Source organism: Brassica napus, chromosome C5, assembly GCF_020379485.1.
Source record: "Brassica napus cultivar Da-Ae chromosome C5, Da-Ae, whole genome shotgun sequence".
Lineage (NCBI taxonomy): Eukaryota > Viridiplantae > Streptophyta > Magnoliopsida > Brassicales > Brassicaceae > Brassica > Brassica napus.
Window position 1 is genome coordinate 53,230,615 of NC_063448.1, and position 21,401 is coordinate 53,252,015.

Here is a 21,401-nt window from a genome sequence, read left to right on the forward strand (position 1 = left end):
GTCTTTTTATTGTTATTTGTACAATCCAAAGTATTTCTACATTTCGTACAATGACTTCTCGTTGTTAAACTAGGAGTGAGCTGTAGTTTTTGAATATGAAAAGTAGTTTCACGCTTTTGCCATCTTCTTGAGCAGCTTTGAGACGAGAATTGCTTGTGAATAATTTATATAATATTTTCAGAAGTATTTTGTAGAATTTTTTAATTTGTGGTCGTGTTAAACATGTTTGTATGTGTATTTGATAATGTTGTTGTTCTTTGAGGCATCTTTGATGGAACTCTATTTTTTTCCACTACAATTTAACTAAAATAGAGTAACTTATATGATTTTCTGGTCACTGCATGTGATTAATATTAAGATTTGAACAATATATTTTCTTTGACCAAATTTACAAAATGACTTAATTGGTCAAATATATAAATAAATATCATTAATTTGCATGTATCGATATGGAAAGATCAATTAAAATAAAATAAAATAGAAATGGAAATTTATGATTTCCCAAGACTAAAAGTTTTATAAACAGAGCTTTTTTACAAGAGATGAAAAGCTAAGGATATTTCTCTTGCTATATATTTTGTACAGAAGAAAAATTATGGCGAACACACAAAAGTTGGTGATTTTTTCTCTTGTTGTGATATTAGCAGCTTTAATGTTTAACACCAACATTTTGGTTTCAGGTATGTTGAAATTTTACTGTAGTTATTTTTTTTAGTTAGACATGATGGTTTAAAGACAATAATTGAAGAATTAACAAATATCGTATATGTTTTGTGTGGGTTTGTGTAGGTGGGGAACACGAGAAAAAAATCAAGTATACTTACTGCGCTAAGACTTTATGCACGGACAGCTACTTACCTCATATGTGCTTTTTTGATTGTACTACTAAAGGGTTTCAAACCGGAACTTGTATAGTCCCTTCTCCTAATACTCCACTAAGATGTTGTTGTGGTACCTTGTAGGTTGTGGCCATCATCTACCTAATCTAATAAAATGATTAATGATTTAAGAGCTTCATTTATACTTTTCTAGGTTGGCATGATTAATAATGACTGCAAAAATACTACTTTTTTTTTTTTGCCAACTGATATTTTTATTGAACAAGAAAATTTTGAGAGAACATTAAGAACCCACAACAAAGGGCATTCATAAGGCATGCATTCAAAGGGCATTCACACACATGCAAAGGTTGCAGAAGCCTTTCCTATTGGCACATATCTCGCAGGGACAATCATCAGCCGGGAGTTGGTTTTGGCAAGATGTGTTTATGCATCTCTTGTGAAAGATGTGGGGATCCGAAGGTACAAGGGAGAGAACAGTTTGTAGTTGCTGGCGTGGAGGTAGCATCTGGTGTGGGAGATTGGATCCAGATGATCATCTGCAGACACTGAAGAAGCTAGGTTTGTGCCAAATTCATATTTGACCAAACACACAAAAAGTAAAAACAATGGAGAAACCTTTACACACACATCAAACAGTAAAAGAAGAATGAACAGGTGCATGGGAAATCGATCTTACAAAAAAAAACTTTTTACAGTAAAATGTAATTAATAAAAACTTTAGTATTCATAAGGCATGCAAGCCCACAGCATAAACCAAAAAAGCGAAGCCCAACAATGGCCCAAGTTTACCCATATCAAAGGAAGAAACAGTGACACATTTCTACCACGTGTTCAAAGCACGAGAACGAAGGCCATGTGCTGGAAGGAGACACCACCGTCTTCCCAAATTGCAAAACGTCGCCGGAAATACGGCAACCACCAGAACCTAACCGGGAGAAGTACAACCACCACACCCAAAGAAACTAAGCTTTAATGCACACACACTTTCATCGCATCAATTTCATCAAACGGAGAGCGCCAATCGACTCTATGTCGAGATCTCATCCATACCCCATCCACAAACCATAGCGACGAGTCTTCACATAGATAGAACCACCATCCAACAAAGCTTCAATCGACCGTACGTAGTCGAGATCACATCTGCAACACCAAACCACCAAATCCAACCAAACACATCGAAACTTCCTTAAAATCTCAAAACTTCAAGTAAATTGAAACAAAACAAACCTTCTAAAACATCATCAATATTGAAACCGATACCGATTGAGTACTTTATTATAATGCATATATTAAATTAACTAACGAAAATACAACTTTTTCTCGTTTGAATCTTCTACAACAAATACACACACACAAACAAGCATTAGGTATCTACTCTTGGCGTGACGGGGCATTGTATCGATGAAGCATTTCGCTAAATTTTAACGCCTCACCACCACTTTCTTGCTCTTTCATCTTTTCAAACATATACTCTTTCTCTGCCTCCGCTTCCCTCAGCCTCTGTTTCAAGTAGTTACTCACGTACTCCTCCTCTGTCTTCTCCCTTTTCGCTTTCACAATCCTCTCCAACCTCTCTGCTTCCACTTTCGCCTGGTTTGCTTTCAACTGAAACATCTCTGCCTCTGCTTCTTTCAGCCTCACGATCCTCCCCACCTCTTCTATCTGTTGTTTCTTCTTCTCCATCTCCAGCTTCAGCTCCGACACTTCCTTTGCTTTCTCTTCCATCTCTCTCTCGCATTCTTCAAGCCCCAACAGCGCTTTGTTGTACATCCTCGTCTTTTCCTCGCCTACTATCTCCATTTTCCTCAGTGTTTGCTTTGCAACTTCAGCAATACGGTTGCATGCATCTTGAGGTGCGATCATTCCCTCGTTTTCAAGGCTCTTTGGAGAGTCCACTTCACTTTCTTGACACACAAAAGCAACATTTATTATGATTATACAATGTTCAGAAAAATCGCTAGGCGGTAATACAAACTTTGTATATACTTAGCGGTTAGGTGGACTATTTTGGGATCTAGACCTTAACAAATTATTTGTTTAATTATTTATAGATTATATATTTATATCAATTATTATAATTTTTAAATTAAATTATAAAATTATTTTGATGAATTATAAAACTAGATATACAGAAAAACGAAATCTGTGGACTTAATTATTATTACTTGATTTAACCGAGTTACACCAATTTAGATCGAATTAGACAAATTTAAACCGATTACGTTTTAAACTGATTGGATTTTAAGAAAATAATTCCGGTTATAACCAATCTACCGTCTAAGGCTGGCGTCTAGGTACCGCCTATACCAATTTTTAGAACATGGTGATTATATAGATGACAGGCGAGTGGGCTTACCTTGGAAAAACATCAGTAACAATTTGGCAGCTGTTGCTTCTGCCAAGCCACCTTTAATCTTGTTGATAAGTTCCTCACACTTGCAGACCAGTTTCTTGCCTCTTGTATCTTCCCCTCCACGGAAAATCCTACTCACAAAGTCGAGTTCCTTCATCAAACCCTCCATATCCCAGTTTGGTGCACAGTGCTGAAACACATCTTTAACCCAACCTAACAGCTCAGAAGTACGGTTGCACGCACGGCACTTGAACATCATTTCTTCCTTGGAGATCTCTCCCTCCCTAATAGCACAATCCGTATGAGCCCAATGAGAACACACATCACAGCCAATCCAACGGCATGTGTTGACTTGAAAGTCGAACTTGCTACAGATCACACACATGCAAAGGTTGCAGAAGCCTTTCCTATTGGCACATATCTCGCAGGGACAATCATCAGCCGGGAGTTGGTTTTGGCAAGATGTGTTTATGCATCTCTTGTGAAAGATGTGGGGATCAGTTTGTAGTTGCTGGCGTGGAGGTAGCATCTGGTGAGGGAGATTGGATCCTGATGATGTGCCCATCTGCAGACACCGAAGAAGTAAGGTCAATGCCAAATTCATATTTGACCAAACACACAAAAAGTAAAAACAATGGAGAGACCTTAACACACACATCAAACAGTGAAAGAAGAACGAACAGGTACATGTGAAATCAGACAATCTAAACGACTTACCAAAAAAAAAAAGACTTTTCATAGTGAAATGTATTTGCAAGTAATCATAATATTTTTTTTTTTTATAATTGAAACATATTTTATATATTAGTTTCCAAAATATTAATCATGATATTTGTTACCAGCTAATGACGTTGTGAGCATAAAACCTTTGAGTATTCAATTCATCCAGAAAAAAAGAACTAATCACGTTTCATAATTACTTAAAAAATACACATTTACAGACAAAACTACATCCTATATTTGATTGAGCTGAGACCAATCACTAATGGAAGCTCAAAAACACGGAGACAGGACATAATAACACAAAAGTTGATCGAATCTTTTTGGCTCGCTGATTGAACGCTAGAAAAAAGTCAAACGCGAATCCTTGATATTATTGCAAGTACCTCGTAACAGCACACATTCATCAACTGTATTAACCCTCAAAACTACGTACCGGAAGGAGCACCGGAAAAATCTAAAGAACTCACCGGAGATATGATTACGAGCCGTAGAGGACTAAAGAAGAAGAAGCGTGAGACACAATGGAAGCTCCTTATTTATTTATTTTTTATTTTTTCTATTGAAGAAGATGCTACAGGTGCAGGTTCTGAATGACTAACGATTAACCTGACCAGACGGTAACCGTCGATTTGTGTTGAGCGTTGACTTATAGTTTTAATTTCGTGCAGTAAAGCCTCAAAACTTTTCCTTAAAAAACAAAAAAAAATTATTATGTTAAGATTTGAAAGAAGGTTTGTGAGAATGTGTTGTATATTTCTTATTGCTTACACCACTATATATAGTGTTCATACAAGGTGGAGTCAAAGGGAGAATTGATTACAAAGATACTCTACATAATGACATTGTCAAACTCATAAAGACTAAGGTTAAATGGGTCTTTCATGTGGCTGGATGTAAACTTCCAATGAACTCTAATCTTGAACTTGTATGGTCTAGGTTATGGACTATCCACTTCATGATTCATAACACTCCCACTTGGATGCCATAACCATATAGGGCTTGTAACATGCTAATGTTGCCTCATTAAAACCTCTCCCGGAAAACCCAAAACCCAATGTGGTAAAAGGGAAACCAGAGAAAGAAAAAAGAGTACAACACACATTACTCCCCCTGATTTGGACATCACTCAATGTCCTTGAGTCTTCGCATGCCAATCTGCTGCGTGAGCTTCCTGAATGTGCTGGTGGGCAATGACTTGGTGAAGAGGTCGGCTGAGTTCTCACTAGACCGGATCTGAAGGACGTTGACCTCTCCAGCTTTCTGCAACTCATGAGTAAAGAAGAACTTGGGTAGAATATGTTTGGTTCGGTCAACTTTGATATACCCGTCTTTGAGTTGAGCAATGCAAGCAGCATTATCTTCATATATGATGGTCGGACCATTGTCCTTGACCATTCCACTATCTGATCGGATGTGTTGGGTCATAGACCTCAACCATACACACTCACGACTTGCCTCATGCATGGCAAGAATTTCTGAGTGATTAGATGAAGTGGCTGCTATAGTTTGTTTCATGGAACGCCATGATATAGCAGTACCACCATGAGTGAACACATAACCAGTTTGGGACCGACCATTGTGTGGATCAGATAAGTAGCCTGCATCTGCAAAGCCTACCAAACCATCTTTGGTTTTATTGGTATAAAATAGACCCAAATCCTTAGTTCCTTGTAGGTAACGTAGGATATGTTTAATTCCGTTCCAGTGCCTTTGGGTCGGACAAGAACTAAATCTTGATAGGAGGTTTACGGCAAAATATATATATGGTCTAGTGTGGCTAGCCAAATACATTAATGCTCCTATGGCACTGAGGTATGGCACTTCTGGACCCAGGACATCCTCATCGTCCTTCTTAGGACCGAATGGGTCCGTGTCCAAATCAAGGGACCTCACGACCATTGGGCTGTTCAATGGGTGAGCCTGATCCATATAAAATCTCTTGAGTACTTTTTCAGTATGTCATTTGATGCACAAGGATTCCTCCTTTCATGTACTCAAGTTGCAACCCCAAACAAACTTTGGTTTTACCTAGGTCTTTCATTTCAAACTCTTTCTTGAGATATTCAACTGTTTGGGCGATTTCCCCAGAGGTTCCAATGATGTTCAAATCATCAACATACACTGCTATGATAACAAATCCATTGTTTGCAAACTTCTTTATAAAGATACATGGACTAATAGGGTCGTTCTTATAGCCTTCTTTGGCAAGGTATTCGCTTAAACGATTATACCACATTTGACCACTTTGCTTAAGTCCATATAAAGATTTGTTCAGCTTTATGCAGTGTTCTTCTCGAGAACCAGAACCTTTGTTAGCTTTAAGCTCAATACCCTCTGGTAATCTCATATATATTTCATTATCCAGTGGACCATAAAGGTATGCGGTTACAACATCCATCAACCGCATATCCAAATTTTCTTTGATGGCCAGACTTATTAAAAAAGCGAAATGTAGTTGCATCCACCACAGGGGAGTATGTCTCCTCATAATCGATGCCTGATATTTGTGAGAATCCTTGTGCTACAAGCCGTGCTTTGTATCTTACAATTTCACCATGTTCATTTCTCTCCCTCACAAATACCCACTTATATCCCACTGGATTAATGTTAGAAGGCGTCAGGATAATCGATCCAAAGACATTCATTTTCTTTAATGATTCTAACTCCACGTTTATGGCTTCTTTCTATTTGAGCCAATCAGATCTTTGAGTTCACTCTAGAATAGACGTGGGTTCATGATCCTCATTTAAGTCCATCATATCAAGGGCTACTTTATAAGCAAATATATTATCAATGTCGACATCTTTTCGGTTCCATCTTGTCCCAGACATAAGATAATTAATTGAGATCTCATCATTAGCACCTTCAGTACCATGAGGCTCGGCGTCCCGAGTCTCATTGGTTGGTACTTTAGGCATGGCCATTTCGGCCTTGTCTAGACAATCTATGACCTCGGTTTCTTTTGCACCTTTCTTTAATTTCCGAGGTCCTTTATCTTTGGAACCAATTGGTCTACCACGTTTGAGACGTGCTTTAGACTCTGTAGCCACTTGATTGTGTCCATCATGGACATCAATACTTATTGGTGCATTACAAGCTGGTATATAGGACTTAGTCACCCTTTTCGAGTCACCCTTTTCGGGTCAGCAAAGGAATCAGGCAATTGATTAGCTAGCTTTTGCAAATGAATTATTTTCTAGACTTCTAAATCACATGATTGTGTCCGAGGATCTTACCATGATATGGATGTTTGATTCCATTTTATTGCTTTGCCCAGCTTGTTATTCTCTCCCCCTAATGTTGGGTACTCAGATTCATCAAAATGACAATCTGCATATCTGGCCTTAAACAAATCTCCTGTTGTTGGCTCAAGATATTTAATAATGGTGGGAGAGTCAAATCCAACATATATTCCCATCCTCCTTTGAGGTCCCATTTTTGTTCTCTGTGGTGGTGTAATAGGAACATACACAGAACATCCAAATGTTTTGATATGGGACACGTCTGGCTCATGACCCGAGAGTAATTGGGATAGAGAATATTTGTGTTCACTAGATGGCCTTATGCGTATCAATTCAGCAGCATGTAATACCGCATGTCCCCAAGCTGATACTGGAAGCTTCGACCTCATGAGTAATGGTCGAGCTATGAGTTGGATTCTTTTAATGAAGGATTCGGCCAATCCATTCTGTGTATGTACATGTGCCACGGAGTGTTCCACACTTACCCCCCATGGACATACAGTAATCATTAAAAGCTTGGGAATTGAATTCATTAGCATTGTCAAGACGAATAGTTTTAAGTAGAAAATCTGGAAAGTAGGCTCTCAGTCTTATGATCTGGGCCAGTAATCTAGAAAATGCCAGGTTTCTAGTGGATAATAAACAAACATGCGACCATCTGGTCGATGCATCAATGAGGACCATAAAATATCGAAATGTCCCACAAGGTGGGTGTATTGGTCCACATATATCGCCTTGAATCCTTTCCAGAAATTTTAATGTTTCCTTAACCACCTTTACAGGTGATGGCCTTATTATTAATTTCTCTTGTGAGCATGGAACACATGGGAAGCTCTTAGGGAGAATTTTCCTATCTTTCAAGGAATGACCAGTTGAGTTCAAGAGTATTTTACGCATCATAGCCGAACCAGGATGGCCGAGCCTGTCGTGCCAATGGTTAAAGGCTTCTCTGAACTCTTTAGTCATTGTGACATTAACCTCGATCAAGTTTATATGGGCACAATAAAGGCCCATAGATATAGCAGGGATAGTCTCTAGGACTTTCTTATGGCCTTGGACATTTTCATAAATCAAAAGGAATTCTTTCTTTCCCCCGCCCTTAGTTTCAACATGTAGACCATTCATACGAATGTCTTTGAAACTTAACAAATTTCTCTTTGATTTAGGAGAATATAATGCATCAGAAATTTCTAGATGCGTGCCATTAGGCATTATTAAGTGGGTCTGGCCATGACCTTCAATAAGACTGGTTGTGCCTGCTATAGTATTGATATTGACACTTCTTAGGGTGAGGTTAACAAAATATCTTTTGTCTTTTAATATAGTGTGGTTTGATCCATTATCCACCACTAGCATGTTCTTGTCTTCTTTCATTTCTGAAAAATAGACAAGGATCATCATCTTAGACTTTTCTTAAGTATAAGAATGTTTTATTTGGCTTTGTTTAAATGTTCTTAGGAAGTTTAACTGGATATATAAAATCAAATTTATTTCATAGATAGAACTTTATTTCAAAGTAGTAGAACAAAAACATAAAGCCAAAGGGAAATGCAAAGACAAAAGCAACATGATGTCGAAATCTTAATTGGCCTCTTTAAGGATATCTGAAGTCTCAAATTCAGTCTGATCATTATTGTCATGGGCTTGAACATCCTCATGGTCGATATCATTCTCATCATCATGATGGACCCAATGGGCCACAGGGTTCTTTCCCTTTATGCTCTCCTGGTAGAGTTTAACAAGATGACTTGGAGTTTTGCATCGGTTGGCCCAATGATTGGTCATCCCACACCGATGGCAAGAAGATTTGGTCGAACCATGGGTTTTGAAGTCGGACTTATACCCACGGCTAGGTTGATACCCTCGGCCATTACCTCGGCCATATCCTCGGCCTCGGCTACGACCAAGGTGTTCACGTGGTTGAAACCCACTGTTACGACCTTGCCATCTTCCACGGCCTCTCATACGGCCATGGTTTGACTCTTTGTTTGGAGACTCATCTTTTGGCTCTATGGCCGCATGTGCCTCAGGTAATGCCTTAGCACCAGGAGGCCTCATCTCACTATTCCTCATGAGTAACTCATTGTTTTGCTCAGCCAGCAACAAACAAGAGATCAAATTTGCATAGGTGGAGAAACCCTTTTCTCGGTATTGTTGCTGAAGCAAAACATTGCTTGTGTGGAATGTAGAGAATGTCTTCTCTAACATGTCAGCATCAGTGATAGTCTCTCCACACAATTTCAACTTTGAGACTATCTTGAATAGAGCCGAGTTATACTCATCCACAGACTTAAAGTCTTGGATCCTTAGGTTCCTCCAATCATATAGGGCATTTGGTAAGAGCACCGTCCTCTGGTGATCATATCTGGATTTCAGTTATGTCCAAAGTTCCAGAGGATTCTCAACAGTGAGGTATTGGTCTTTGAGACTTTCAGCAAGGTGATGGCGTATGATTAAGATCGCACTGTATCTATCCTTCTCAGATGACTCATTGCCATCAGTGATACAAGCACCAAGGTTTTTGGATTTCAAGATGATCTTGGTGTCAAGTGCCCATTGAAGGTAATTGTCACCGGAGAGATTGAGGGCAGCATACTCAAGATTGTTGATTTTCGACATCTGAATCAAATAATCCATAAAGGGATAAGGATTCATAATAAGATGATCAATGGGGATTTTGAATGTTTGAAATGTTTTTATATTTTTCAGTCATCACTAAGAAAATTCAATCATAAAAATCGATTTCAAGGTTGGTTTTAATAATAACTTTGTGATCAAATGATAACTTTATAATCAAATGTTTTCAAAACAAGTATTTAAAATTTATTATATGATATACTAATTTTAAAAACTTGATTATAGTTTATAATATTTGAAATAAATATTTACTTTAGTCAAAGATTTTCATTTAAACAATCATAAAAGTTGTTCAAAAAAAAATTTCAGTTTTCAAAATCAGACATCAATGGTCAAAGATTTTCATTTAAACAATCATAAAAGTTTTTCAAAAAAAAAAATTCAGTTTTCAAAATCAGACATCAATGGTCAAAGATTATCATTTATGGGTTTTAATATTTCATTTATTCTGATTTTGACTGATCACAAAGGATCAAAAACGATTTTGGCTTTAGGGTGATCATGATTGTTTTATTTATTTATTATTATTATTTATTTTTTTTATTTTTTTTTGAATTTTGGATATTGGATTTTGCTGGTTGTGAAACCAAGCAAGAGAAAAAGTTTGATGTGTGTAATGGCCGATTTTATTTGGCAAACATCACATCAGTTTGGATTGAGGATTTTGATGGGGTTTTTTATTAGGCCAGATTATACATTCATGATTTCACATCTGGTAATTAGGCCAATCAAAGGACTGAATCATGGATTTTTTTTTTTTTTTTTTTTAATCTTTCATCAAATCCGGAAACATGGATGACAAAAGGAGAGAGGAGAAGCCGATTTTATGAATGGCTTTTAGCTAAGGGGATTTGCAATCTTTCAATAATTTTGTTTATGATTCAAAAGGTTCTTAGAATCATGATTCATATAGATCATGGATTCAAGATTAATATTTGAGATGATTTTAGATCTACAGATTTTTCTCTTTTATAATATCTATAGATTTCTATTGTTTTATAAGTTTTAGGATTCATATAAAATTCAGATTCATATAGATCTTTATAATCAAAATTCAGATATGTAGTGTTCTTAGATTTTAGGGTTAGATTATTTTACCTTTTCACCACAAGGATTCTGAATGGACCACCTTAAGAGAGAGAGGAAGATGATCCGCGGATAGTGGAGAGAGGTGGAGAAGTGGCCGGCGTGGGGCTGGCCGGAGGAGAGGAGGTCGCCGGCGGAGAGCTTGCTCAGGTGGAGAGAGCTTCGTGCTGATAGCGTGTTAAAATTTGAGAGAAGGTTTATGAGAATGTGTTGTATATTTCTTATTGCTTACACCACTATATATAGTGGTTCATACAAAGTGGAGTCAAAGGGAGAATTGATTACAAAGATACTCTACATAATGACATGGTCAAACTCATAAAGACTAAAGTTAAATGAATCTTCCATGTGGCTGGATGTAAACCTCTAATGAACTCTAGTCTTGAACTTGTATAGTCTAGTTTATGGACCATCCACTTCATGATTCATAACATATTATAAGATGATTATAACGAGGAACAAATTAATTTTAATAGCTCAACATTCTCAATCTGTCCAACATAGCTAGGGAATATCATTGGCTCATTGCCTATTGATGCTTAAATGCAAAACTCTGGAGTTCTATTTATGCTGCTGCTACTAAAAGTAGAATATGTTGATATGAGAAATTGAGAATCGTCCCAGGACAGGGGATATTAGGCTTCTGTTCATTTCTTCCCATCCACTTCGACTGGTTCAACCACTTCAGCTTCTAAGAGCTCTGCATTGTGAGAATGTGCCATATGCTGCTGCTGCGGCTGAACCTCAGAGCTTGACCATTTCCCGGAAAGCGCAATACCCATCATCTCATATATCTTCCCACCAAGCTCTGCTGGATTCTCAGTCTGTATGTATATTCACAAACAACAAGGTTCTTACTAATCTTCTAACACCTCATTTCAGAGGAAAAATGGAAAGAATGAGTTAATATAGACTGCAGCCAGAGGCTTACCGTGAACCCACTAGAAACTAGTGCTGCATCATACATAAGATCTATGGCTCCCATCGCATCTTCATCGTTTAGGTTACTCTTGTAAGCAGCCTGTGAATTGAAGAAAACAACCAAGTCAATATTATAAAAGCGTCTCATAGATTTATTTTGATAGGCAAGACCAAGTGAAGATGATCGGGGACTTCACATTTATGCTCTTGATAATCGAGTGTTCAGGATTGATCTCAAACACTCTCCTCCCTTTCATGAACTCCAGGCTTGTTGTGTCACCACCTGCTTGTGCCTTCATTAGCCTGTAGAGATCAAACATATTCTCTCTTAGTTCACCAAACAAGGAACAAAACAAGTTCTTACATTGCTAGATCTTTACCTCTCCATGTTAGCTGACCAACCAAATTTACCAGAAACAAGAACACAGGGAGATGAACTAAGACGGCTCGAAATTTGAACACTGGCAACCTTATCCCCCAATCGTTTCTTTATCCAATCACAAGTCTGCCCAAACTCCTTTTTCACAGCTGCCTCTTTCTCCTCGTTCTTGTCTCCTGTCAATACAAAGATCACAGCCAGAAGGTGTTAACATACGATGAAGTGGGATTTATATAAATCAAGGGAATTGCATTGAACACTTGCTTAGGTCTAAGTCTTCCTTGCTGATGTCAATAAAGTCCTTATCCTTGTAAGATTTCAAGCTCTGTATGGCAACTTCATCAATGGGTTCTACCAGATACAGTACCTATAATCACACACAAGAGAAATATTAATCCCCTCAGGTTCAACTCAGAGTAATATGAATATTTGCAAACAAGTACAAAAAGTGTCACCTCAAGCTCCTTCTCCATAAGCTTCTCGGGGAAAGGAGCATTCTTAGCACTTGTAACGCTGTCGGAAGCAATGTAGTATATAGCTTTATGTTCAGCTTTCATGTTCTCGACGTACTCATCCAAACTGATCATGTCGTTCTCGCTCTGGGAGGAGAAAAATCGAAGCAACGGAGCTAGACGCTTGTGGTTCTCGCGGTCCTCGATGCATCCCAGTTTCAGATGTTTACCGAAGTTATCCCAAAACTTTTCATAGTCCTGTGTGAGTAAACAGTATAATAGAATATCACCACCAGAACATAGCGGTAGTTTCTAACGAGACAAATAAAGAGATAAAATGTAAGAGTTATGAAAGCATACTTCTCTATTCTCACTCAAGGAAATTCCCAAAATCATATCAAAAGCTTTCTTCACCAGACGTTTCTTCATGATCCGCACCTTTGAGACACAATACAAAAACGTAAGCTTAACAATACATGACACTTATACCAAAACAAATCAGAACAAAGCTTTGTATGTATATCAGTACTTACAATGCGACTTTCTTGAAGAATCTCACGGGACACGTTAAGTGGGAGGTCGTGTGAGTCTACAACACCCTTAATAAAGCTCAAGTACCTAGGAAACTGTTCACCAAACACAACGAAAGTGGATATCAATACAAAATAGAGAGACAGTATCTTGAAAGACCACATCAAGAGAAGCTTCTCTCACCAGCTCTCCGTCAAAATCGTCTGAAATGAAAACTCTTTTCACATAGAGCCTTATGTTCTTTGTCTTCTGATTAACCACGTCATCTTTCCCCATTGGTGAGACAGGTGGCACGTAAAGGATGGACTTAAACTCGACCTCACCCTACATTAAGAGCAATATCAGTAAGAGAATCTAAGAACAATATATCATTAGTGGATCAATGTGGTGATTTAATAAAGACAGACAACTTTAACAGATGTTTTCCCTCGAACGTACCTCAGTAGTGAAGTGGGATGATGCCAACGGGTCCAAATACTCGTTGAAAGTTTTTCTGTAAAACTCATTGTACTCCTCTGTGGTCACCTCCTTAGAGTTCCGGAGCTGCAGTAGATAGAAACAAACTCTTGAACTGATTCCATATAATTTTGTTGATTCTGAGTGCACATAAACTACATCAAGCAGTCCTTACCCAAATTGGCTGCGTCTCATTAGTAAGCTCCCAATCCCAGTATCTTTCAACAACCTTCTTGGTCTTCTTTTTTCTCTGTTCAAGTGAAAAAGGACATAAAAGCTCTAAGCTAACTATCCTTGCACATCTAGCTATTATCTGATTCTGATCAAGATAAATTCTCAGAACACGGACAGAGAAGCAAGTATACCTCAGTTTGGTCATCCTGGTCGTCTTTTCTTGACTCAGCTGGATCATCATCAACCTCAACCTGTACAAGAGAGATACCAAACATACAAAGCCGGCCAATAAGTTAAGAATCTTAATTTTTTTCCTTCTGACACGAAACTATATATATCATTATCCCTTGTAGGCAGAGTAACTTGGTCATTTATGAGTTCAGTTCTATGCCATCACGTTGATCATACCTCTTTTGTGTATCCTTTCTCCTGCCATGTGTATATAGGGAACGAAAAAATTTACGAATAGTTTTTCACGAGCTTCTGAATCCGCTCCGGATCTGCAAATCCTTTTTCATCTCGCTACATTAGGCACCACGAGAAAAAGGAAAGAAAGTTTAGGATGTCAGTTTTTTTTTTTTTTATGACAGAACATATACTTGCATTGAGTTACAAAGGAAATAGCAAATCATAACGAACCTTAAGATGCAAAGTAATACGCGTTCCTCTAGGAATGATCAACTGAGGATCAGTCTCTTCCTTAATAGTGTAGCTTCTTGAATCTGCTTCACTTTCCCATACATATTGCTTATCAGACTTTGGGCTTTTCGTTGACACTGTAACCTTCAAAATATAGATAATTAACACATTATTTAGTTAATGGAGAGGTGAGCGTAACAATGATCAGAGTACACCGAGATCACAGAGTAAGAAGTTACCCGATCTGCAACCAAGAATGCTGAATAGAACCCCACACCGAATTGACCAATCAAATTGTTGTCACCACCTGCATCCTTGTTATCCTGAAATTATTACAACAATGCTTAGTTGATCTACTGATTCCCTGTAAAAAAAAAGATTTTCGGAAATATTAGAACCAGTAGAACCTTTAATGCTTTAAGGAACTTGGCAGTTCCACTTTGCGCAATAGTCCCAAGGCAGTCAACTAATTCTTGTCGTGTCATACCGATACCTGAATCACTGAAAGTGAAAAGGTACAGACCTGTTAATAACTATTGTTCTACACGACCTTCAAAGCAGAAACTAGTATGACTCACGTGAGAGTAATTACTCCATTCTCCTTGTCCGCATAGATGCGTATATCAAGATCAGCGGCATCCTTTGAGAGCTCAGGGTCCGTAACGCTCAAATAACGCAGTTTATCCAATGCGTCACTAGCATTGCTGTTGAAAAAAACAAATAAATGTAGATTGTTAAAAAAAACGAACACAAGAAATCAATCACCAAAACAAAAAAAAAGAAAGTATAAATCAGGAGAGAAGGGACCTGATAAGCGCCCGAAGAAACACCTCCTTGTTGCTGTACAGACTGTTAACGATGAGGTCCAGAAGGCGACTAACCTGCCAACCATAAGCAACACACAGAATTGATCAGTCAACAAAACAAAAAAAAAACTAATAAATAGTATCAAACATGGGTACGACACAGACTTGATCACTAAACAAAATTAACCCCTGTTCGGAACGCGCTAGGCGCTAGTCGGGCGGTCGGGTTGGACCTAGCGCATAAAAAGAAAATCGGAGATTAATCGGAAATTATGCGGAGCAGAATTTTTAGACTGTTTACTATGTTATAAAACATGCTAATCTTTAATTGTGTATAACATTAATACATTTTCATGTTTAAAATTGTATAAAACACACAAATAGAATATATATACTTAATATAGTGTAATTTTTATCAAAATTATGAATATAAATGATATTTATAAAATTTTAGATAAAATAAATAAATAAAAATATTATTAAAAAAAAAAAAAAAAAAGTTTAGACCGCCTAGTAGGCGGTCATTTAGGAAAAAATCGGATATCCGATTTTTTTACCGATTTGGCATAAATCGGTAGGAAGAGTGACGCATAGCTCCAGGCTGCCGATTTTTAGAACAGCGAAATTAACTAAATAAAAACAGAACGTACTTCAGCTTGATATTCAAATTTCTCGACCGGTGGAGGAGCCTGAGAAGCGGAGTCTGATGCTGCAGCAGTGGATTCGTTCCGGTATCCCATGATGAACCAATTGGTCTTCATGTTCAACTGAGGCAAAGACTCATGTTTCATACATTTCCTATTGGTTAAGGATGAGTACCATCTCGATTCACTCTCACCTCTTTTCGAATCCTAAGGCAACGACCAAAAGGAATCAGAAACGACACTGTGAGTAATCCAATCACTCATTTTAATTTGTTACACATTGCATATAAGGTGTTTTGGTAACCATCAGCTCATACGAAAGCCAATTTGGATATATATAACCGAAGTTCAGATTCAGAAAGTAACGATCTTTATATCGACCCATAAGGGGAAAAAACGAAAAAGCAGAGCAAGGAGTACCGTGGTAGATGATGGGGAAGAGCGGGAGATGGAAGTCGCGGCGGCAGCGACGCGGAGGCTTCTCTCGCCGGAGCCTAAGAAGGTAGAGACGGAACGCTTCGAGAGCCTGAGCATATTCGCAGCTTCTAGAAACTCTAGCTAGATTTTGATATGTGGTGGTATCACTGAGGGAACGAAGACTTGCGGTGCGGACAAAAAGGTTTTAGTAGGGTTCTTTGGCCAAAGGTGAAGAAGCTTCTGGATGTAGCGGCTAGTTACGGTTTAAAGGTTAGTTTCGTCATTATCCTATAAATTACATTTTTTTAAAACCAAAGTCGACTTTTTTGGACATCGAGTCCGGTCCGATTATGTGAACCGAGGTTGAGTCTGTAACAAGCACATAATATTATGGACCGAATATCCAAATGATATACCACAACAAAAATATACCAACCAAGATCCCCACTATTATTGGATCCGACCACGAATTGTGATATGTCTAGCTGCGATGACATATACCATCGGTTGATTAGACTATATGACTTCAATAACCATTGGATTGAATGAGGCCAAGAATGTAGGTTTAATTGAACTGTCAACATAACACGGAGGACTCAATGAAGAGATGTTCAACCAAGAGGATATATTTATTAAAAGTGCTAATCTCCAAGCAGGAAACCTGGAACGAGGCTACATGCCAAAAGTCTTATCTCAATGATATTTCTTCAGAACATCTGGACCAAGTGAATGGAGAGAGCCTCATACAAGTTCAATCTCTCTCTTCAGGGGTTTTTATAATCAAATTACTACTACTATTATCTGTCGCATAATATATTAAACATCTGAGAGCAAACTTTGTATACACCGTAGTACAAACCAAAAAAAAAAACATAATGTTTTTCCCCCACCTTGCAAGATTTTACCAAAGCCAACAAGCATTTTAGCTTTGAGTTTGTTTCTTCCTATTGCATATGTGGCTTTTCATCTCCACAGACAAACCCCAAACCAGAAAGGAAAAAAAAAAAAGAAGAAGAGAAGAGACGAGAGACAAGTACGTACGTACATAAACATCCAAAGTGTAAATGTCAAGACTCAAGTTTAAGAGATACAACACGAGACTGTCGGTTGCGCTTAGCCGCCTTAACAAAGACTACTGATAGACAGGACGGTGCCCACCATGGCCGTCGAACTCTCTGCTCACCTTTCAAGCAAGCCACTGCAAAAATAAATAAAAAATTTCTTTTCGTTTAGTCAAAAATTTCTCAAGTAACTTTAAGCTGAGAGGAGCGAGAGAGGGAACCTTTGATCCTTCTGAGTTCTTTGCAGAGGGTGATGAAGTCTCCCCATTTCATGTGATGCCTCCTTATGAAGTGAAGGATCTGTTCGGTTGTGAACACAGACATGCTTTCTAGATACTCTCCGTTGACACCATTCTCTTTGAAAATCAGGCGGTAGCTCCCAAGGTTGATCTCCTCAAGCCAAGATCCAACGTCCTGTTAGAAGAAAACGAATAGAACCTCCTCATCTACAAGAAACTCGGTAGACATAACGAATAGACTAAAAAAAAGCCATCTGAATGAAACATAGGTTTATTTTCAGTTTTCATCAAATCTTCACTGAACAACACCAGTAAAACCCTGGGATAAAAAAAAAAAAAAAAAGAAAGAAAGTAAAACCATTTCCAAAGTAAATCTACCTCAACAAACACAGATGGACTAAACTAGTGAGACTAGTGTGCTCGATAAGTACAAGACGTATATCAATCTCGAGCTTCCAATCAATGGTATAACCATTAAAGGTTCAAGCTTTGCTATTCCAGTAACCACAAGAGGCAACAAAATAGCAAAAGTAAAAGCAAACAACAAGGTTCCAAGTTCTACTTAAGAAATCATCAACCCTGAGTTTAATTGGATCCAAGAAAGAACAACCCTTAAGGATCATACCTGAAGTAGATCATAAGGAGTGAAATCAAATCAACCCATTAAAAGGGTTGATTCAGATTCACACAAAGAGAGGGATTTTTGATTGATTGATTGATTGATTTGAAATACCTCAACAGTCCAGATGAAGAAATCAAGAGGCTCGGGTGGATGATCTCTGCTCATCGTCTCCTCTACACAAAAGTCCCAATACAACTCGCTCACAATCATCATCAAAATCTCAAAAGCAAAACATCAAATCCAAAAACTAAAGGAAAGATCCCCGCTTTGATTTAGAAAGAGAGAGAGAGAGAGAGAGAGAGAGAGAGTACGAATACGTACCGAGGAGACAGCTGTAAGTAAGTAAGATCCGAAATTTAAGCTTCGATTCGAGTGGAGTTTATCTCGGAGGCAACAATCGAAGAGAGAGAGATGGAAAAAAAAAAACTTTGATTCAGCGAACTTGGCAGTGCCGAAATGCGTGACCTTTAGGGTTTGAACTTTGAAGAGAGAAGGAGAAGATGAGAGGTCGGGGACAAATGGGTCCCACTCAATGAAAGTTTGCTTTCTTTCTTTTTTTTCTCTCTCTCTCTCTTTTGGCGCTTCTCTACACGCGCCCTTACGCGCCACCGTCTCTCTCTCTCCGTACCAATTTTAGTTATAAATTGACAATCTTGTTAATGTTTAACGTGTTGTTATAATTAGCGGCAAATGACAAACGTTGCCGGTAAATAACGTTGAGTTTAACAACGAGGACATTATTTGAGCATGTTGTTTAGTGCTTAATTCATTGATTACGCGATTTAAACTAATCCAGTGAGCATTATTATTAGGATAACAGATAGCTTAGCTAATATGTCAAAAAATTGGAAGATTGTTTTTATTAATTAGAGATCACAACGAAACAAAAAAATCAAATGTCTTATCACATGGATCAAAGTATCATTAACTAATTGTTCTTTTGTGTGTGTTGTCAAATAATTAATTAACTATCTTAAACTAGCAAAAAGTCCAGAGAGCTGCTTAGTTGATAAAGTGGCAAGGGACACTATGTGATTGCCTCTCAAGTGTCTTAAAGGTAACCACACTTTCTCACAGAATGGAACAAAAGAATGATACAGTAAATATAAAACAAAGGAAATCATGAGCTTTTCAAACAGCTTGTAATGACCTTTTTTTCTTTTCTAAATAGTTTACAGAATAAATTTTCAATAAATTTCAAAATTGGAGAAAAGAGTTTAATTTTTCAAAGTCATTACCAAACCCCAAAGCTGAGATTACACACGTGATCAACACTGGTCACACACACAACACTATTTGATTTTGACCTTTGGGCTTAATCATGGACCACAAAAGTTTTCTTCAAAGGTGACCTCACACTCACTTCTCAATCTCTACTCCCAAAAGATATCACAATCTTCTCATGTAACTTGTTATGTTTTATTTCCACTTTAAACAAAGATCCATAAACAATGGAGTCAACTAATTGTTTATGGATCTTTGAAATCTTAGAATCAAGCTTGTTCATCAGAGTCTCTGACACATGCTTGGCCACAGAGATCATGTCAAGGATGACGCTCTGGTCTAAACCAGACCCGCCTCTTTTGGTTAACCCACAGATATGTCCCGCCCGGTTCACTGATATAGACACAGCTGAGCTCATTTGAGACTCCTCTTCCTCTGTTGCATCAACTATGTAATGCTCTCCCACCTGATAAAAACCAAAGACAAGCATTCATAAGGATGTTAGTAAGCTTTACCTAAGAAGATGTGAATTAAGTTATATACTTTAGTTAACGTGACTATGATTGGGACACTGGAAGTGCCAAACTGTTGATACTCTTCGTCGCTGATGTCAATCTCTGGTTGCTCATCATCCGCCACTTCAGCTGAAACTTGGACTTTTGGTAGAGCTGTGTTGGTTAAAGCAGCCTGCAGGGAAGCATTAGCCAACAAGTGCATTACTATATACTCACTTACCGTCACAGCATCTCATGATAAACTACCTTAATGGCAGCACTCAGTGCATCCAGTAGATTCCCATCAGAGCTAATGACAAGCCCATCTATATAAAGGTCCCAGCAGACTCTTCCTTCTTTGATCAAAAGCGAAGATAAATTTATCCCAGCGCCTGTTACCAAAATGGAGTAGCTATACACGTTACAAGCTGAGAGTGTAACAAATGTGAAGGTTAAAAAAGAAACTGTATACACATGATTGCAAACCTGCTCCGCTTTTGCCACCTAGAAGACATTTTTGAAGAGCCAAAGCAAGCTCAGAAGACAATTCCTCACCCCCTCTACCCTGAATAATAGAAAAATCAAAAAGTATTAGCCACTTAGAGATTTAAAACCATAAAGCTTGAGACTTTGAAGCTAAAGTTATGAATATGATAACTAAAATCTCAGATAGAACAAAGCTATGATTCCATTTGATAGATACACACCAGGAGAAACCAGAGAACACATGTGACAAGTGCTAGATAGAAGCTCACCCCGAAGGTAGGTTCTGCTGTTGGACTGCAATCAATGAAAACAGCAACCTTTCCTTTATCAGGTTGGAGCGAACTTGGCCTCCCAATCTCAGCCTGCAATTACACAAAATCATTGAGTTAATATTTGGAGTAGAACAGAAGCACTACTCATGAAGCAATGACAGTGTAGAGAGAAAGAGTAATAAAGGAAGTACCTTTACACTGGCAATCACATCAGTTCCACCTATCCTAACTCTCGCTGAACCATTAGCCTTAAACCCAACAAAAGAGTAAAGAGAATAAGCAACAAATGTTGGAAACATTACATCATGGACATGCCAGAAACAGATGAGCTCTAGGAGATCACATTACCTGCGGAATAACACCTGTTTCGACGTAGGTATGACGGTAAGTCAATCTTTTCCGACCATCAGTTCGAAGTTCCTGAGCAATCCCACCTTTAAGGAAGTGTTGCTCCCCAACAGAACACGCCACCATTATCACTACACAGTTCAAGCAAAAGTACATATCTTTATACATCACAAACCAAAAGAACATAACCCACAAAGCTTCTTTACCTTCCCGGAGAATTCGATAGAAGAGAGAGAGAGCTCTGAGTTTCCCGGCGACCGTGGCGGCAAGTTTTTATTGGTTTAAGAGATAACTACCGGTAGGGTTTAAAGATGGCATGAACTTAATTATTGGATCTTCTCAGGGGTAGTTTG

General features: G+C 38.1%; 4 protein-coding genes, 1 long non-coding RNA gene and 1 pseudogene across 7 annotated transcripts; 1 reads left to right on the forward strand and 5 right to left on the reverse strand.

Moving 5' to 3' along the window:
- Window positions 1-1,009, forward strand: LOC125587942. The gene is made up of 2 exons (XR_007324337.1): window positions 1-680; window positions 790-1,009. It is a non-coding gene; the product is annotated as an uncharacterized LOC125587942 (long non-coding RNA).
- Window positions 1,010-2,036: 1,027 nt separating this feature from the next.
- LOC106399713 (protein OBERON 1-like) lies at window positions 2,037-4,520 on the reverse strand. The gene is made up of 3 exons (XM_013840165.3): window positions 4,386-4,520; window positions 3,199-3,760; window positions 2,037-2,746 (listed from the first exon to the last, which is right to left on the reverse strand). Exons 2-3 carry the CDS (start codon window positions 3,758-3,760, stop codon window positions 2,214-2,216), a joined length of 1,095 nt encoding a protein of 364 aa, XP_013695619.1. The 5' UTR covers window positions 4,386-4,520; the 3' UTR covers window positions 2,037-2,213.
- A 4,221-nt stretch (window positions 4,521-8,741) lies between these two features.
- LOC125587354 lies at window positions 8,742-9,779 on the reverse strand. The gene is made up of 2 exons (XM_048757621.1): window positions 9,567-9,779; window positions 8,742-9,512 (listed from the first exon to the last, which is right to left on the reverse strand). The coding sequence occupies exons 1-2, from the start codon at window positions 9,777-9,779 to the stop codon at window positions 8,742-8,744; spliced, it is 984 nt and encodes a 327-aa protein (XP_048613578.1).
- A 1,553-nt stretch (window positions 9,780-11,332) lies between these two features.
- Window positions 11,333-16,538, reverse strand: LOC106397577 (annotated as a pseudogene).
- Window positions 16,539-17,099: 561 nt separating this feature from the next.
- Window positions 17,100-18,770, reverse strand: LOC106397072. Of its 2 annotated transcripts, XM_013837622.3 has the most exons (4): window positions 18,546-18,770; window positions 18,336-18,397; window positions 17,585-17,777; window positions 17,100-17,500 (listed from the first exon to the last, which is right to left on the reverse strand). In XM_013837622.3, the coding sequence occupies exons 2-4, from the start codon at window positions 18,387-18,389 to the stop codon at window positions 17,370-17,372; spliced, it is 378 nt and encodes a 125-aa protein (XP_013693076.1). In that variant the 5' UTR covers window positions 18,390-18,397; window positions 18,546-18,770; the 3' UTR covers window positions 17,100-17,369. The 2 variants fall into 2 exon arrangements, with proteins under 2 accessions (XP_013693076.1, XP_022559504.1); XM_022703783.2 differs by lacking the exon at window positions 18,546-18,770 and having other exon boundaries at window positions 18,336-18,449.
- A 634-nt stretch (window positions 18,771-19,404) lies between these two features.
- LOC106401927 (exosome complex component RRP42-like) lies at window positions 19,405-21,385 on the reverse strand. 2 transcript variants are annotated; one of them, XM_022703033.2, is made up of 8 exons: window positions 21,255-21,385; window positions 21,049-21,179; window positions 20,892-20,948; window positions 20,650-20,790; window positions 20,429-20,507; window positions 20,210-20,334; window positions 19,992-20,135; window positions 19,405-19,914 (listed from the first exon to the last, which is right to left on the reverse strand). In XM_022703033.2, exons 2-8 carry the CDS (start codon window positions 21,172-21,174, stop codon window positions 19,591-19,593), a joined length of 996 nt encoding a protein of 331 aa, XP_022558754.1. In that variant the 5' UTR covers window positions 21,175-21,179; window positions 21,255-21,385; the 3' UTR covers window positions 19,405-19,590. The 2 variants fall into 2 exon arrangements, with proteins under 2 accessions (XP_022558754.1, XP_013697997.1); XM_013842543.3 differs by having other exon boundaries at window positions 20,698-20,790; window positions 21,255-21,383.
- Between the last annotated feature and the right edge of the window lie 16 nt (window positions 21,386-21,401).

Coding starts and splice junctions, on each gene's coding strand:
- LOC106399713 (XM_013840165.3), bottom strand. CDS start 3,760: ATGGGCACATCATCAGGATCCAATCTCCCTCACCAGATGCTACCTCCA. Junction 2,747..3,198: donor GTTACTGATGTTTTTCCAAG/GTAAGCCCACTC, acceptor TTGTGTGTCAAG/AAAGTGAAGTGGACTCTCCA.
- LOC125587354 (XM_048757621.1), bottom strand. CDS start 9,779: ATGTCGAAAATCAACAATCTTGAGTATGCTGCCCTCAATCTCTCCGGT. Junction 9,513..9,566: donor TCAAAGACCAATACCTCACT/GTTGAGAATCCT, acceptor TATGATCACCAG/AGGACGGTGCTCTTACCAAA.
- LOC106397072 (XM_022703783.2), bottom strand. CDS start 18,437: ATGATGATTGTGAGCGAGTTGTATTGGGACTTTTGTGTAGAGGAGACG. Junction 17,778..18,335: donor TCTTCATCTGGACTGTTGAG/GTATTTCAAATC, acceptor TTCTTCTAACAG/GACGTTGGATCTTGGCTTGA. Junction 17,501..17,584: donor AGAACTCAGAAGGATCAAAG/GTTCCCTCTCTC, acceptor TTATTTTTGCAG/TGGCTTGCTTGAAAGGTGAG.
- LOC106401927 (XM_022703033.2), bottom strand. CDS start 21,174: ATGGTGGCGTGTTCTGTTGGGGAGCAACACTTCCTTAAAGGTGGGATT. Junction 20,508..20,649: donor GTGTTCTCTGGTTTCTCCTG/GTGTGTATCTAT, acceptor TCTATTATTCAG/GGTAGAGGGGGTGAGGAATT. Junction 19,915..19,991: donor TCATAGTCACGTTAACTAAA/GTATATAACTTA, acceptor GGTTTTTATCAG/GTGGGAGAGCATTACATAGT.